The following is an 18,313-nucleotide window of genomic DNA, read 5'->3' on the forward strand; positions in this document are numbered from 1 at the left end:
ATTATTATCATTCCATACACCAGAACTCTGTACTCCCCGATGCTATTGCCATAATTCCTGATCTTGCCATGCACGTACGTGCATTGCTTGATCACACATGGATGAAGGGACCAGCCTCTTAATTGGCCTATGTATGTTGCTTATATATGTACTCTACTCATCCAAGTACGTTTTTCTATTTTGTGGTTATCTATATCTATATAAATTTGAAAAGGAGATTTTACTATGGTTAAGGCAGAATGTTTCCAACTCTTCGTTCTTTTGTTTTTATAGAATTTTGAATTTTTTAAAAAAATTGTTATATATCCTTTTATGTCTTTTGAATTCAAAACGTAAGAAGTGGCTCCACTTACGCAGGAATTTGGTTTGAGTTCTATTAATGTGAGGCTAAATAAAAAGAAAACATCACTAAACCTACTAAAAATAAAAAAATAAATAATAATATTTTACCCTTCAACTTAGTAATTCTAACTAAGAGGGCAAATTATATAGAAAATAGAAAGTAAATAACATTCATTGGTCATGGATTTAAAAACCAAGTTCATGAAACCTAAATTATGAAATCACTAACTAAAAAACAAAGTACTAATAGCCTTTAGATATGGAAATTTTTGTTTGAAATATTTATTTTTGATGAAAAATAATAATAAAAACAACACCAATTCTACCAAAAAAAATAACAATACAATTTAAGGAAAAAACATAGGTATTTGTCCCTAAACTACATCTACTTAATTTGTATATATCTTATCTAAATTTGACCCTAATTAAATTTGAATAAGAGTACAAAACACAGACGCTACGAATAGCCATAGGTATTATTGATTATTTTATGTATTCTTATCATTTTCTTCATATATAAATATGTAACTGCTATGTCATTTTTATATAGTTTTTTTTTGTAGTAATCGGGGTATTATAAGATATTATCAGTTTTTTGTTTGCATTTTCAAATACCAATACTATATTGTAAAAACATTAAACCAAAATTGCAGGTTATGATTTTTTTTTTTTTGCTTCAAATTTTATCTTTTCAATTTTATTTTGAAAGTACAAATATAAGTATACTTTAAGTGTAAAACCAAATTGCAAGTTACTAAATTTTTTCTTTTACTTCAAATTTTTAACTCTTCAATTTGGGAGTTAAATATGGATTCAAATTCTCCTTTGAAAATTTGAAATTATTCAATTCAAAATTTATATGAAAAATAACTAAATTTGGTGTTTTTATAATTTTGCATTGAATTTTCATTTTTATATTTTATTTACCGAGTTCACTTTATAATAGTGTAACATTGACAATATGTTAAGTTATATTTTGAATAAAAATGGAAAAATCAGTACTCTTAGACCAATAGTTGTGAGAAATGTGGATCACAATTACTACAAAAAAAAAAAATTTCAACACACATACCATGTTATATACAAATGTTTGTATGTAATTCTTATTAGTATATAAGAGAAAACTATAGATTTTTGATAACATAATATATCTCAAATGAAAAATTGTGATATTACTTTATTCTAATTGGAACGGTAGAAGAAAAGGAGAGAAGAAATGAAGGAGGTTGCCCGTGCGGTATAGAGGTTGGAAGCTATCCAAGGGTTTGGGAGAATGATGAGGGGGAAAGAACAAGAAATTAAGTGGCAAGAATAGGAAGTTAGAGGCAATGGGGAAGAGAATGATGAGGAGTTAAAAAGAGACGAAAAAAGTCAAAAAAGGAAAGTGAACAACAAGATTGTACGAAAAGAGGAGGGAACAAAGAAGGAAATTATGGGAATATGACAGAGATGACAACAAGCGATAGGAAGGATAGCACCATGATAGAACATGTGAAAGTCATAGGAGACAGTGGATGGCTAGTTGGCAAGAAAAAAGGATGAAAAGGGTAATAGTTTCTAATAATTCTTAAAACTCTATTTTGTATCTTACACAGATTTTTTTGTAATCTATTTTAAAGTATATAAAAAACACTATTCTATAAGCACTCCACAATTTTAGGGGCACAAGATGGAAGAAAATTTTTTTCTAAAATTGAGAAAAATGAATTAGTTATAATTTATGTTTTTATATTATAATTTTTGATAGATGGATACAACATGATATTTTTCGTCGACTATTGATATATAGGTTTACAATTGCTCTATAATGTAAATTATTATAAATTAAATTATTTTATTCAAATTCTTATCGTATATCGACAAACAATAGGCAAACAAATTATGGTTTCAATTTATTTAAGATGTTAAATTAAGAATTGTGCTCATGAAAAAAAAAATTTTTGAACATGTTAAGGATACACTTCTTTGAAATTTTTAATCTTTTTCATATACTATATCATGTACTACAATATATAAGTATATATTATTATTTTGAATTGAAATATAAACATGTGCATAGCATGGGTCAAAATACTAGTAAGAAGGGGGGAGGGATGGGTTGGGTGGTATGGGGGGAGGGAGTGTAAGCAAAAGGTCTCGGGTTCAAGTCCCTTCTGCTTACACTAAAAAAATAATAATAAATAAAAAAAATACTAGTAAGAAAACTTTTGGAAGATGGGTGACATGCATTAAGTACTTTTTTTTTTCCTATTTTCTTAATGATGAAAGGTTATTTAGTGATGGATGGATGGGCAACTTGATCACTTAAGTTAATTTGTGACTCTCCTAGTAGTGGAGTCAGGATTCTAGAGTTAGGGGAGTCAAGTTCCAATAGCACAAAAATTGTAATAATAGTAAGGTTTAAAACTAATAAGAAACACATCTATCTTAAAAATTCACTTTTTTATGTTAAATATGTTTTCAAATCTAAATTGTGCTTGAAATTTGTAGTGAAAATTACTTTTGAACTGACATCCATGTTTAACTTTGGGTAAGTATAACACTCTTGTAAAGAGTAATGATTATGAATTTTCAATTATCTAGTGGGGCAATGAATGATAGGAAAGAGAATTTTTTTAGGTTAAAACTTTCTCAAATATTTTCTCAAAATTGAAAGGTGCAATTGCACTCAGTTGCATGACTTCGGCACTGTGTATATATATATACACATACACAGGCATGATTCAATCCATTCTATTTTCCCCTCTCTCAGTTGAAACAAGTAGGCTAGTAAACCCTCATGGACGTAAAATTAAACCACTCATGGATGCAAAATTAAACCGCTCCACACCACAACCCTAACCCTATCCAATCAATAATCATGACTAAACAGGTCCTAATGTTACTGGCCAAAAAAGAAAAAAATTTTTTGAAAGCAATTCTATTTAACTAATGAAAGAGGTCATTCTTTTTTTTCTCAATACAAGGGATATTCCGATTTACGTCAAACTAGTCTCACTGTGATAATGCAGAGTCTGCTCCAAGGATGCACCACACGGTAGTCAGTGGGGGTTGACCTGATGTTCTCAAGGTAAAAATCTAAGGGAGGTATCATTCGAACTACCCGTTGAAAGTGAAAGAGGTCATTCTATAATGTGAAATTTTTAAAATTACAAGCATTTCACCCGAGGAAAAAAAAATGATAAGAATACAATTACGCTTGGACGGAAATGATTCCTTGATTTATTTGCTCGATGAAGAAGAGGGCTACTTTTTTGCGTAGGAATTTTTTCCTTCGAATTAGTACTACTTTAGCTCAGGAAGGAGGAGACGAGGATCATCATTCAATTCAATTCATTCCATACCCATACCGCATTTGTATACATAACTCGTGTCCGTACGTGGAGAAATTGACTAGAATGCCGCCGGACAACGTGTTACCAGTACTGTCGGTGAATAATGCTTTTCATCTTCAGTCTTGGGCGGTTTTCTGTGTTGGAAAAAGACATCCACCCAAGAAAGTGCCAAAAGCAGCAGCCGTTCGTACGTCAAAAAAGTTTGAGATATTTGATTATCTTTTCCCTCTCAGAAATAATTTGTCCTTATCAGCTAAACACAATTCAACTCTAAACAAATCACGTCATCATGTTTAAGATGGGATTACCAACAAATTAAGTTTGACAAAACAAATTCCGCCGACTCCGTTTTTGGTTTCCCTTCATCGTACGCTAGCTGTATGTGACCGTTGAATTTCCTCCTGCCACAAAAAGATCACATTGCGTATTTCACAGTTGACAAATAGTGTGTGTTTGTGTATATATATAATTAATCTTCTATATAATGACGAAATATACACTTTTATCATTAGATATACGATACATAATCTGAATTTGCATTTGAAATCTAAATTTTGTATGTGTATCTGTATCCAACTGTGATAGTTTATACATTAACAATATATATAAGATTAACTCATCATATATAATAGATATAAATAGATGGTATGACACATAATTTGAATTTATATTTGAAATCTAAATATTGCACATGTGTTTGTATTCAACCGTGATAGTTTATACATTGACAGTATATATAAGATTAATTCATCATATATAATAGATATAAATAGATGGAATGACACATAATTTGAATTTGTATTTGAAATTTAAGTTTTGCATATGTGTCTGTATCTAACCGTGATAACTTATACATTGATAGTATATATAAGATTAACTCATCATATATAATAGATATAAATAGATGGTATGACACATAATCTGAATTTGTATTTGAAATTTAAATTTTGCATATGTGTCTGTATCTAACCGTGATAACTTATACATTGACAGTATATATAAGATTAACTCATATAATATATATATATGGTATGAATTTGCATTTGAAATCCAAATTTTGCATGTGTATTTGTATCTAACCGTGATAGTTTATACATTAACTGTATATATAAAATTAACTCATCATATATAATAGATATAAATAGATGGTATGGCACATAATCTGAATTTGCATTTGAAATTCAAATTTTACATATGTGTCTGTATCCAATCGTGATAGTTTGTACATTGACAGTATATATAAGATTAACTCATATATAATAGTTATAAATATAGTCGAATGCATCTTCACCTCCCCCAAAACCAACCAAAAGACTTGTTCATTTTGTCCGTTAACAAAGAATGCATGTATAGCGTACTGCGCCTACTGACCTTCCAAAATACTAAATTCGTAATGGAATGATATTCTTTTTTTTCCTTTGGTGTATATGAATTAATTCTTGTCATACAAAATTTTCCAGATTAAGCAAGGCTAGTGAACTTGGTGAGAAAGATGGTGAGAAAAAGAAGAAGAAGAATCATCGGAGAGAATTAGCCTTCTTGTCTTGTCTTCTCTATCTACAATTTCATGTAACGCAGACTAATCAATTTTTCTAAATTTGACTGCTAACCTATGGGTTGAGTGCTATCCAAGAGTCTTTGAAGGCGCAGCACGTCTCGGACTAGTCAATTTCGTGCGTGGACCGCATGAAATTGGTATGCGTAAACAAATTTTTTGCTGAAATTCCTCAAAGACCTTGAACAAATAAATAAATAACTAAATCAAACTTAGGAGATCAAGGGTTGAGCACTTTACGGCTTTACCCTCAACAACCCCCGTCCGCGCCCATTTTCAACTCCTGGTTCATTATCCCCCAACTACAACATAAATTAATAGTCTAAGAATTTATTGGTGAGCACTTGTTTTTTTTTTTTCCCAAGCACGGGAGAGATGGAATTTAAGAAGTGGAGAGAGGTAGAGGAATTTGAATCCAAGACCTCTAAATCCAGATAGACGTTGTATAGTGAATATATGGTTAATTTTCTGGGTCGGGTAATATAAAATTTGTAGAGATGAAAGCTATCTTGAGCTAAGTTCTAATTTAAGTTTTCTGTATATCTATACTGTGATAGATTTATTTATTGAGTATCATGTAATTGCTCGACCGTAATTTTTTTTTTTTTTTAAGGCTATTCAACCAGAATTTAGCTTTGGTCAACACTAGGCCTTGTTCTCGTTTGTTTTAAATTTTGTAAAAATCTGACTATAGAAGGTGATTATGTAGAATAATCAAAATAATTTACTCCTTGGATAATTATATAGATTTTACCTTTTTTGGTTATAATTAATAGATAAGATCACAAAAACAGATTATCTAAAATTAGAATCTATAATAAATTAAAATAATCAACAAAAAACAAGCCTATAACCTTGGCCCTCTAATTTCTATGTGCACCAATACCTCTAAATGTTTCTATCGTTTTGATTAACTCTCGCCTATCTAAAAATATTGTGATATTTATTTATTTATTATGTTTCAAGGAGAGACTCTAAGCCTTAAAAGTGGAAGAAAATAATCGATTTAGAGACCTCACAATCACCTGATTAATGTCTCTATTAATTAATTAAGTTAGATCTTATGAACATAGGATGTTTATTTCATGTATTTGCTTCAAAAGAAAACCAACAAACACAACTTTTAAGTAGTCCCAATTACTAATGTATGATACTCTCAACTTTATTTCACACGATAATCAACGATGTCTCTTTAAACAATAAAAGTGATTACTCTAATTGTGACAGCTTTCGTGGCTAAATAAGAAGCTTTTTGGAGTTTTAATAAATCTTATGTTTGACAAATTTCGTTTAAAGTATCGAAGGTATACACTTCAGGGTGCGTAGTGGCAGATTCATATTCGACAGCTCGTTTACATTGAATATATATTCTGATACACATTAATTACTATATGCGGTATAGTAATTAACGGAGAGTCTAATAGACTTCAACCAACCACCCATTTTTCTTCTGATTATTATTATGAGTTAGGTATTGCCAAATAGTCAATAATCCTAAGTAATCCTACTAAATTATGTGGTTTGGTTAGAATAAATTCCGCAACGGATCTTCTATCCCACATCCTGTGCCACGCTCTGTTCCACTTTTTATTATATTGCTATTTCTCTTTCATAAACATCATGTTTTAGTTCTTTTTTATTTTCTTAAGATCCAATAACTATTAATTGAGTAATACACAAAATTTAACAAACTCAAAAAATCAAAATGCATAAAAAAATGAGATTTTTTATGAATTTTCTGCAACTGTTTTTTAATTTTCTATTATATATTACTTTTTTGAAGCTGTTGTATTTATTTTTTACTAAATTAATAGTTATTGGATCTTAAGGAAAAATAAAATAAAACATGCTGTTTATGAAGGAAAAATAGCAATATAATAAAAAGTTGGATAAAGAGTGGCACAGGATATGGGACAGAAGATCCGTTGCAAATTCCTAATCGGAACCGTTGGCTCTAGCAGGCGGCTGACAAGTCCGATCCGTTCGAAAAAGTTTTAGTGACAAAGAATCTTCCGTCCCAGTTAATTATACCATTTTCTATTCCCAAAATACTTCATTTTCATTCTTTTTCTTGTTCCTCTAAGTTTCAACAATTAGTCACAGGGTAGACTACAGAAGATAATAGACTAAATAACAAAATATATAATAGCTAAATAAAAAAGAAAATTCATTAAAAACCCATTTTTTAGTTAAATTTTATTTTTTTTTTCAATCTGTTATCTTTTGTGTTTTACCCTATTAATAATAGCGTTAAAACTTAAAAGAAATGGCAAGAAAAAGAATTAAAATTAGATGGTTATAAAGAATATGTGACAATTTAATAGATAGATGTTGGGGTAGAAAATGCTACGAGAATTGAACTGGGATTAGCAGAAGATCCTTTACGAATTTCGCTTTTTACACCAACACGGAGGATTAACAGTAATTGTGCCGTTCGTGGCAACCGTTCACCCGCAAAAGCCGGTGGAGGGTTCTCAGGCCATTTTGTCGGTCGTTAAAATATCCGGTTACCAGGGTTTCCCCGCGAATTATTGCCTGTTTCGTTAACAGAGCCAAAAGCAGATTTTCAGATTTTTTTTTTAAATAAAAGGGAAAATGAAAATCTTTTCTCTTTTTATGATCACTCCTTTTTTCTTCCCCCCTCAAACCATGAATCCATTTTCTTGCCGACGGTTTTCCATCGCCTTTTTTGTTAATTGGCATTTCCTTTTCGTCACCTTCTCTGCTGATCCCACGAATCTTTTTTTTTTTTTTAATGAAAAATAATTGAACCACTTTTAAAAAATAGAAATAGATTAGCTGAAGTAAGCTTCCTTGTCACCATGGCACCCACGCCTTTAACACCTTTAAAACATTAGTTAGTTGAAGTAGGTTTTCTAATGATCTCTGGGGGCACTTTCATTTTGATTAATGCTTGATGGGATTGGAAGAAGGCAATATGGATTCAAACATTAGGTAGGTTCATGTTGTCGGGTCCTGTTTAGTTTTAGCGAATTCAACGTGTATCTGTAGATATGACGTCCCCTATGGTACCTTAGTCTTTTTAATAAATCCAAGTCTTGTGGTGATCTGCTTTCTAATTCTTTCAAGGCCTCTGGATTTTCTAGCTGCAAATATCATCTGAAATAAAATGAGTTCCAGCTTCATGGGAGTAATAATTCACTGGGAAGAATTAATTTGTCTTGTTTCTGGCCTGCAGCTTTCAAAATTCTAGAGGGAAGCAAAAGCGCCTTCCTTCTCTTCTAGAGGAGTGGCAGGTTCAGCCTAATAGTAATAGATGCTCTTGAACGGTGAATGGATTGGCAATGAATCAAGGAAGAGCAGAAATGGGTATAGAGGAGGAAGACATGGGTAGGGAGAAAAGGAGTGTGGTGGTTGGCATAGGATTTGATGGGCATACAAGAGAGTTGCTGGACTGGGCTGTGGTGAAAGTCGCTGATCCTGGAGATTGCGTTGTTGCTCTTCACATATGTCGAAATTCAGGTAGCAGTGTATAATTAGGTTGGGATCGATATTCTCAATCTTATTAATCTGGGCATGCATAGGAGTCAAGGCTTGATATTGACGTGGTGATATTGATCCTCTTTTTTTTCAGATTCCACTTCAAAAGCTCAGGCTTTGATGGATGACTATCTAGATGAGTATAAAGACCTATGCCACCAAAAACAGGTTCTGGTTTTGTTTGTTTGTTTTTCTTTCTTGAACCTAAAATGAGTCGAAACTATACCAGTATACTATAATACTAGTTGCATGGGGTTGATTTGCTCATTCAGACCGGTTGACTGAGCTGAGGATTTCAATTTTCAGGTTGGACTTGCTGTTGAGGTAGTAAAAGGAAGTTCAATCAGAAAGCTTCTGGTGAGGGAGGCAAAGAATCGTGCAGCAGTCGCTGTAATTGTTGGGATAAACAAGAACAGTCTTCTAGGGTAGGTATAGCATAAGAACAGGAAGCTCAAAAATGAGAAAACTTTATCAGTTGACATCGATTGATTGGCTTCTATCTTCTTCTTTTTTTTCATTTTTATGATTTATTCTTTTCGTTGGATGCAGAGGCAGAGTTTCAATCGCTAAACATTGTGCAAAGAGGCTGCCTTTGACGACTGAAGTCATGGCTATTCATAATGGGAAGGTTGTGTACCGGAGGTGTTCTAATGATCAGCAGCAGCAGCCAGGTACATGCATGTATGGCTCATTCTGGAAGTACTCTGACGAGATTGATAATTTGCTTTTCGCATAATAAATATAGGTTCCCAAGGAGACCCGAAGCCTAGTTTATATCTGAATGGAAATCCCACTTGCACAGAGTGCCCTTCAGAATTCGGTGACTCGGAGATATCAGATTTGGGAAGGCTCAGTCATGAAGTGTGTCAGAGCTCTGAATGCGGATGCACAGAAGCTGATAGATACCCAAGAGATGAATCTGTAATCAGCCCTACACAAAGACGCAAGAGAAGTTCCCTGAGTTCGATATCTCTTCCAGTAGAGGATTTTACACAGCAGAGGCCTGGCTGGCCTCTACTCCAAACAGCTAGCGCAATTACTCAGCCATCCCTGGAAGCAAGAAAGATGACCGTGGTTCAGTGGGTAATGAGCTTACCAAACCGATCCCCGCTGGAAATTCCCCAGAATGTTTCCGTCTCAGCTCAGCCGCCAAGCGATTTGGAGCTTCTACTGAGCACAAAATCGCCTGGCTGCAAACTGTTCAGCCACGAGACTCTAAAATCCGCAACATCTCAATTCTGTTCAGGTTATTGATTTTAGCTGTTGGTCCCAATTTTTTTTTTTGTTTTGTTTTGTCTTGTAATTACCTTCAAAATTGAGCACGTCTTTTTCTAACCACAAAGTTGCTGCAGATAATCTAATTGGCAAAGGAGGGTGTAATTGCGTCTACAAGGGGATCCTTCCTGATGGCAAACCCGTGGCAGTAAAGATTTTGAAGTCATCAAAAGAAGCTTGGAAGGAATTTTCCCTGGAAGTTGATATAATGACCACATTGAAGCACAGAAGCATCACTCCGCTGCTTGGGATCTGTATATCAGATAATGATTTGATTTCTGTCTATGATTTTGTCCCCAAAGGAAATCTGGAAGAGAACTTACACGGTGATGCTCTTCACTACATATATAGCCCTATCAAAAGTTTTTACTTCTCTTTTTGGTCATTAATTTCTCAACATGTAACCCTGATATTAAGCTGCTGCATGCCAAACCTTGACAGGTACTGGGAAGGAAAGATTCGTCTTGCCCTGGGAAGTGAGATTCAAGATTGCTATTGGGGTTGCTGAAGCACTAAATTATCTACACAGCCAGTGCGCCCGGCCGGTCATTCACAGAGATGTCAAGTCTTCCAACATTCTTCTAGCTGATGAATTTGAACCACAGGTGATCCATCAGACATAAATACTGTTGTCATACGGTAGTTAGTTACACTATGACAGTTGAAACTTCAATTAACTGATAGCAATCCAGCATGTGCATCATCTTTAACATCGATCATGGTATTGTAGCTATCCGATTTCGGGCTGGCGATATGGGGACCTACCAAGGCATCTTTCATTACTGATTGTGATGTGGTGGGAACCTTTGGCTATCTTGCACCCGAGTATTTTATGTATGGCAAAGTGAGCGAGAAAGTTGATGTCTACTCTTTCGGCGTGGTTCTGCTGGAATTGTTATCTGGAAGAAAGCCAATTGGTTTTGACACCTCCAAGGGCCAAGAAAGTCTAGTCATTTGGGTAAATTTAAGAGCCTTTTCATACAAGATGTTTAAACTTTTGACTTCCTTTTACGTTGTTTGTTAAACTTAAATTGTTGCCTGTCTTGCTGCTGACAATGACACGTCCAGGCCAAGCCAAAGTTAGAGAGTGGAGATGTGAAAGGCATATTGGATCAAAATCTGGATGACAATTTTGATGAGTCTGAAATGCACAGGATGGCTCTTGCTGCAAAATTGTGCCTTACACAGGCAGCCAGAGTTCGTCCTAAAATGAGCCAGGTATTTTGGATAGAACGTTCTTGAAGTCGTTTGTGATTGTACATGCACTTTTCTTGAGCCTTTTCTTTCCCGCATTGCAGATATTGAAGATCTTAACTGGGGAGGAGCACTTGGGTGAAGAAATAAGCACAGAACTTGGGGCTAATCCAGAAAATCAGGGGGACTACGATGATGATGAAGTGTACCCGGATTCAAGTGCAGAGTCTCATTTAAGTCTTGCATTGCTTGATGTATGTGATAACTCGACATCATTCAGCAGTCAGGATCAGAGCAGCCCTCTTTCTGTGGAAGATTACTTGAGAAGAAGATGGAGCAGATCATCCAGTTTGGAATGATTGTTGGACCCTAATGTGAGTTGCCCCCCCCCCCCCCTCCCCCAACCAACAAAACAAAAACCCCAATAAAAAAATGGAAGGGGAACAAGAAAAAGAAAAACCCGCGCCCACTAAAAATTGTGAGGCGGTTGATAGGTGTGTAGTGAGCATTTTTTTTTTTTTTTGGTTACTTCATTGTTTTGTGTGTTATTAGAAAGGATTTTTAAGTACTTTGTTGAGGAAATGAAGACAATTTTATGACAAATTGTGGGTAAAAACGGATGGAGGGCCTCATCAATTGTTTGTTCTAATTGTTTGAGATAATTGAAAAATTAAAATAATAAATGTAGACACAATCAAGCTAATGTAATTCGTTATGTACTCATTGGAAAGGACATGAAATAAGGCAATTGGCAATGTATTTTACCAGTTAAGAACTAAGAAAGCCTATTGTTTCGTTCTCCAGACCGAGGTTAGGTAGTTGAGCTGGCTCAGTGACTACAAAACAAAAACTAAATTCCTCTTTAAATTATAGGTCGAGGATTTAAACCCCATCTGCTCTGAAAAAAAATTCAAAAAAAAGTGTCAGAATACCCCTTTGATTTAGTCAGATCTATATATATACATATACGATGCTTTTAAGTTGTGATCCTATTCTAACATCTCATTATTGCCTCCATATATGATGCTTTCAAGTTGTGATCTCATTATTGCGCCATTGCTTTTTAAGTTGTGATCCTATTCTAAGATCTCATTATTGCGTCATTGGATTTGCCCTGTAGAGAAGAAATAGTACGTGAACATTCATTATTTAAAATGTGATTTAATTATGATGTTTATAAATTTACATTCATTATGTGATGACATTTTGGGAGGAATTTTAACTTACAAGCTTTGGAGAATGGCTTGTTTATCTAGTTTGAAAAGTAATGCATGTAAAAATTTTAACTTACAAGCTTTGGAGAATGGCTTGTTTATCTAGTTTGAAAAGTAATGCATGTAAATGGATATTTAGGTGTTATGATGAATCAAATTATTGCATATTTTTCATATGGAGCATGATTGGATGATGAATATTAAATATTTGAACTTTAGGAGCTTAACTTAAATATCTGCAAAGTGTATGTTTTTTGGTTTAATTTTTGCTCGCTAACTAACCCCTTACGTAGTAGCCTCTTTAGGCTCTCGCTCCCTGTAGTGTACCCAAAAAAAAAAAAAAAAAAAGAGAGCTGGGACATTAATAATCATAAAATTTTTAATTCAATTCTCAATTCCTTTCATTTGATTTTCTTCTTGTACAATTTAGATCCTTTCTCAATTAAAAGAAAGAATGAATAGTAGTGTTTTTATTTTTTTAAGATAAGGGGGACTGTTTTAATAAGGGATTCTTGAGGAGTGAATAAATCCAAAATGCAATGCTACAAGGCCGTTGGGCTTACATGGGCTTATTTCTCAAAGGTTGAACCAGTAAAGGCGTTTTAAGTCCGGTAGACTTGCAGTTGTTAGACTGGTCTTTAATATTTCATCTAAAATAAATTTGGTCCCTAAAGTTTACGATATTTCACACATTTAGTCCTCATACCCAAAAGTCAGCAATTGCCTTTTGGGTATGGTTGTGGAATAACCTTACTTTCCGGGTGTGTGTGTGATTAATATTTGTTGAAAGAAAAAAAGACCAGTGGCGAGGAGTGTCTGTGTGAGTGGGTCTTAGTTAAGGTCTTGTAGCAGCTCCCAGTGTTCCCTTTCCCAGAGTCTTCTATCCCACATCGAGTATTAGTTTTGTGCGTGAGTGGAATTTAAGATCCTCAGCCAATACCCAAAAGTCAGTAATTGCCTTTTGGGTATGGTTGTGGAATAACCTTACTAATGGATTAACCGTCAACATCAAATTACCGTTAGTCAACAACTTTGAATTAGACTTTCGGTCCTTAATATTTTGATTTTGAATCATTATACTCTCCTAAATTTTAAATAGTGAAGGATTTTAAAATGAAATGAGATGCAAACTATAATGAAATTGTATTAAATGGGTAGTAGGAATTCTAATCAAATCTATTTTTATTCTTTTATATTTTTTATTTCATTTGTTCATACCACTAATATCCCATACGCTGTTCTCTTTTGCCTGATTAGTATCAAGTTTATTTGTTACTACTACCTAAATTCTTATATATGCTATGAACATTGGTTTCAAATTTTTGTAGTTAGCTATAGTGATTATAACTAGTGAAGATAAATATCAATGTGAAGTGCTTGTAGGAATTTTTGAAAAAACTATTGCTTTCTTTCTTGTTGTCTTTCGTACCAATTAAAATCCAAACTTCCATTACAATAGTTTTAAAACATTTATTCGAATATCGGTGCACCCTGAAAATCATTTAACGATTCAAATAATTTTAAAAATCGAATTCATTTCAAACTCAATTGATAATTCATTGAAACATAAAGAAAAAATTGACTTATCCAATGAGTGTCCATTGGGCACTCGTTAAGTTGCAATTCAAGTGTTAATATTTTGGAAAGTTAAAGTTAAATAGGAAAAGTTTATATTTGCAATATAAGGTAATAATTGTTAATGTGTGTGTTCATATAGTAGGTTACGTATGATTTAGATATCTTAACAAGTTCCCATTAGGCACTTGTTAGAAAAATCTTTGAAAAAAGAAAACTTAATGTATAAATAGTTTATTTTTGATATATTTTAAAGGGAACTCAATTAGCTGTTAAATTATCGCTAAAAATTTTAAAAAAAATGATAGAACTTATTACCAATTAATTATTAGTAGTGTAAAATAATAATATACATATATTATACCAATTTGACACTTAAAAAATATGAGATATTAGAATTCTTATCACCCATTTAACACAATTTTTTTCAAATTTGCATCTTACGTCATCCTAAAACACTTAATATCATTAATTAAAATTTAGGAGAATATAATTATTCAAAAATAAAAATATCGAGGACAAAGTGCGAATTCAAAGTTGTTGACTATGAAAATTTGATGTTGACCGTTATCATTCTTGAATTTTCGTTAGTTATCTTAACATAATTACTGTAAAACCATTAAGTAGTAAAGTTAATTTGCAATCTACGATATTAAAACTACACATAAATCAGTAAAAGCTTCATTGAAAGTACATAAATCAAAAGTTTTTCAACAATAATTGTGTCTAATTCTTTCGAAATACATGGAGAAACCTATTAATAGTAATATATAGTCATTAGTCAATAAACTATTAATAGTTTTTTCTCTTTAAGATATTCTATTTATAATTCCTCTCATTTTACCATCCCAACCCAATCCTCCTCTCATTTGTCAAATGAATCTAACTCTTTTCAAAACTAATACTAATTACTAATAATCTAATTATACATTATTTATTTAAAAATAATAAATTTATCGGTATATAAATTAGGTATGTGTCTATATACATAAAATAATGGATCGGATTTTAATCGAGTTAAGCATATAAAGGATTAATCTTGGTTCACATTTTAATCGAATCTCAAATTTAGGATTTTAATCGAGTTAAGCATATAAAGGATTAATCTTGGTTCACATTTTAATCGAATCTCAAATTTAGGCTCAAATTCTACCCGATGTAGAATTATACTAGATTCGACCCTCACTTTCTTCGAATCGAGCACTGGACGGGCCGAGCCTGTTGACAGCGCTACCACCGTTGACGCCGTCCAGTCCCCTCGTCCTTTTTTTTAATACTGGATCATCCCTTTTTTTTTTATAATTACAACGCCTAAGGACCAAAGAACGTGACGGGCAATTGCACCTTGCCACGGGCCCCAGGCCCCGCATACGTCAAATCATTCTCGGTGGAGCAAGGAACGCTTGGGAGCCATCCATTGCCCTTTCTCTCGACCTTTTTGGATGGAAGATACCGGGAAGGGAGTAGATGTAATTGGGCTTATCACCCCACGCTTAGTTCCAGTTCAAAAAGTAGAAGAATCAGAGGGACTTTTACTTTTCTTTATGAGGAAAAAAAACTCTTTTGTCTTTTCATTAGAAAATAGGGGATAATTTCAGAAACCTTCCTTGAGGTTTGTGACAGTTTCACTGCCTTCCCCTAAGGTTTCTGATATTTCAGAAACCTCCCCTATTAGATCATTTGGGTCCAATTATCACATCAATCATGAAGAAATGACTTAATTACCCACACAACTTAAGAGATATTTTCCAATAATATTCACATGATTATTTAAATTGTTATTAACTAGATTTAACAGAAATAACGACAATTTATAAGTTTTTTTTTAAATTTTCTAACATGCCATTACAAAAAAGGGGCCAATATAGGCGCCTTTCTGTTATTGATAATTGATGTGCATGAGTAGAAACAATGATTCAGACTTTAGTGGTTTTTGTGGAATAAAAGAAATAGAGCTTCTTTAGGCATATCTAAGGATTTAGGAGACTTAAAAAGGGAATTTGCTCTCAATTTTTTTTCAAAATTTTTGGTGATTGTGAAAATCTCAAGATTAGTCTGTAAGATTTTTCTGCTCTTAAATTTTGGAAATTTTTATTATTTGATTGCAGATGTTAAGGTAATTCTTGATGGTCACGCTTAATAGTGACCCTGCAAATGAAAAAGAATAGTTTGGATCAAACAAAAAATTAAAAATATGGCATTATGTAGTTTGTATTATGTTCTGTATGATCTGCTCCATTTGATGATTGGTATTCAATTATAGTGTTTTTCTCTTTTTTATCCTAATTGTTACTTTTATTGTCATCGAAAATAGGTGTTGGTCTTGTATGAAGTATAGGTAAAATTGTTGGTTGTATGCTACTAAATTGAAAAACCTTTTAATTATGACAAATTTTTTCTTGTTTGTGATTATTCAACAAATGGTTTTTTTTAAAATCGAAATATTGGTTATAGTATGGTTTACATGTTTTGTTTCTCTTGTAGCAAATTATGCAACTGATGTGTTATAATATATGTAATAGTATGATATTACACGTGTAATATGTCGATGAGACTTTGAGTTGCTAAACTTGTTGTAGAGTTAGAAAGTTAATATTTTGTTTACGTTCTATGAATGCGGTAATAGTTACATCGTCTCACATTTGATAAAGTTAAAATAGATATATATTGTTCGTAGTAAATTAACTATCTAATGCAAAACTTGAGGGTAGTTATGGAATTAAATTATTTTCTCTCTCCTAACACCAATTTTATATTGTTTTTGTATTTGAATTGGGCTGGTTTGTTACTAGCTAATTAATTTTAGGGGAGGTTTCCGATATTTTGAAAATCTCAAAGGAGGACAGTGAGACTATTAGAAACCTCAGGGGAAGTTTCTGAAATTATCCTAGAAAATATAAACACTATTTGGATTGAAGTTTTCTAAAGAATTTTTTTATATTTTTTATCTCACATATATCAAATTGTTATAATTTTTTTTTCTTACAAAAATTCTAAGAAACATCAATCCAAGCGAGGTCTAAATTGGATTTCAAAATTCACGAGTGAAGAAGCTCTAAAGGCAAAAATGGAGAAGTTACACATACGACGATACCTACGGCTGCATTAGGCTCCTTTAGGTCCTCGTGTTACATGTGCGTGCGTGCGTGCGTGCGTGTGTGTTTTTTTTAGCAGCATCATTTTTGGCACTCATTTTCCAATCCTCTATTTTTAAAGCCAAAGATGACACAGAGCACAGTAGACTAGTGCACCACAAGGCACAAACACAGACGTATCTGCTTTTCCATCATTACTACACCAACTAGTAAAGATCAAAGGTTTGACTTCGACAACTTATTTTCCCTTTCTCATAACCGACTAAAAAAAAAAAAATCATTTACCAAAAGATTCCTACTCATTGGTGGGACCATATATAAGCCGAACCACACACGAACAGTTCGAGTTAACATTGGATTTAAATTTAGTTAATATTGAACACGAGTTCGAATTGATCAAATCAAGTTCGAACTCGAATTTGAGTTCACAGATACTCAAATCGTTAATTTACGAGACGGTTTGATTATATATATATATAATAAAATTACATAAATGTTCCTAATATTTTATTATTTATTAAAAAAATTATTATTTTATTTTATTTTTAAAAAATAAAATAATTATTTTTATTTTTTTAACTTCGAGCTCAAACTCGACTTGACTCGAATTTGAGGTCGAGCTCAAACTCAAGCGAGTTTGGTAGAATTAAGTCGAGACTCAACTCGATTAGGTCAAAACTAAACTCGAGTCGACTCGATTCATTTGCAACCCTACTCATTGGCCCAAAAAGCTCTGTCAATCTATGCAATATTTACCCTAGCAAATTGAGTTCATTTCAAATCAATTAAAGTGATTGATTATATTTTTTTAGAGTTTTTGTTCACTAGACACTTATCAACACACCTAAAATTTATTTAATCATACTAATATTTGTTATCCTCTCTTACATTTATATACTTTTCTTGTTTAATCTAACTTGCATTCCATTATATTTATTTACTTTTTTAAATTAATCTTATAATTTTAAAAATATGGTACTTGAAATACATCTTAAACCATTAGAAAGATCCTATTTTTAAAAAATTAAAACTTTCTTTACGGGAGGCATGATTTTCAAAAGTGAAACATATTGCAAGCATCATCAGAGCTCTTCCAGCAGGCCCACACCCAAGACAAAGAGCATATTGCAAAATCAGCCCCTCAAATATGTACGAATATCAGAAAAGGATTCGTCTGAGTTTCGGACATTTCGAAGAGTCCCCCCCCCCAAAACACACATTTTTTTT

The 18,313-nt window shown here is 32.8% G+C and overlaps 1 protein-coding gene across 1 annotated transcript; it reads left to right on the top strand.

Moving 5' to 3' along the window:
- The first annotated feature begins 7,812 nt into the window (after positions 1 to 7,812).
- On the top strand, positions 7,813 to 11,805 carry LOC113710255 (protein kinase STUNTED). The gene is made up of 11 exons (XM_027233158.2): positions 7,813 to 8,187; positions 8,432 to 8,715; positions 8,828 to 8,901; positions 9,040 to 9,158; positions 9,283 to 9,404; positions 9,479 to 9,979; positions 10,086 to 10,334; positions 10,450 to 10,613; positions 10,739 to 10,966; positions 11,077 to 11,226; positions 11,307 to 11,805. Exons 2-11 carry the CDS (start codon positions 8,538 to 8,540, stop codon positions 11,559 to 11,561), a joined length of 2,040 nt encoding a protein of 679 aa, XP_027088959.1. The 5' UTR covers positions 7,813 to 8,187; positions 8,432 to 8,537; the 3' UTR covers positions 11,562 to 11,805.
- The last annotated feature ends 6,508 nt before the right edge of the window (positions 11,806 to 18,313 follow it).

This window comes from Coffea arabica, chromosome 9e (assembly GCF_036785885.1).
Source record: "Coffea arabica cultivar ET-39 chromosome 9e, Coffea Arabica ET-39 HiFi, whole genome shotgun sequence".
Lineage (NCBI taxonomy): Eukaryota > Viridiplantae > Streptophyta > Magnoliopsida > Gentianales > Rubiaceae > Coffea > Coffea arabica.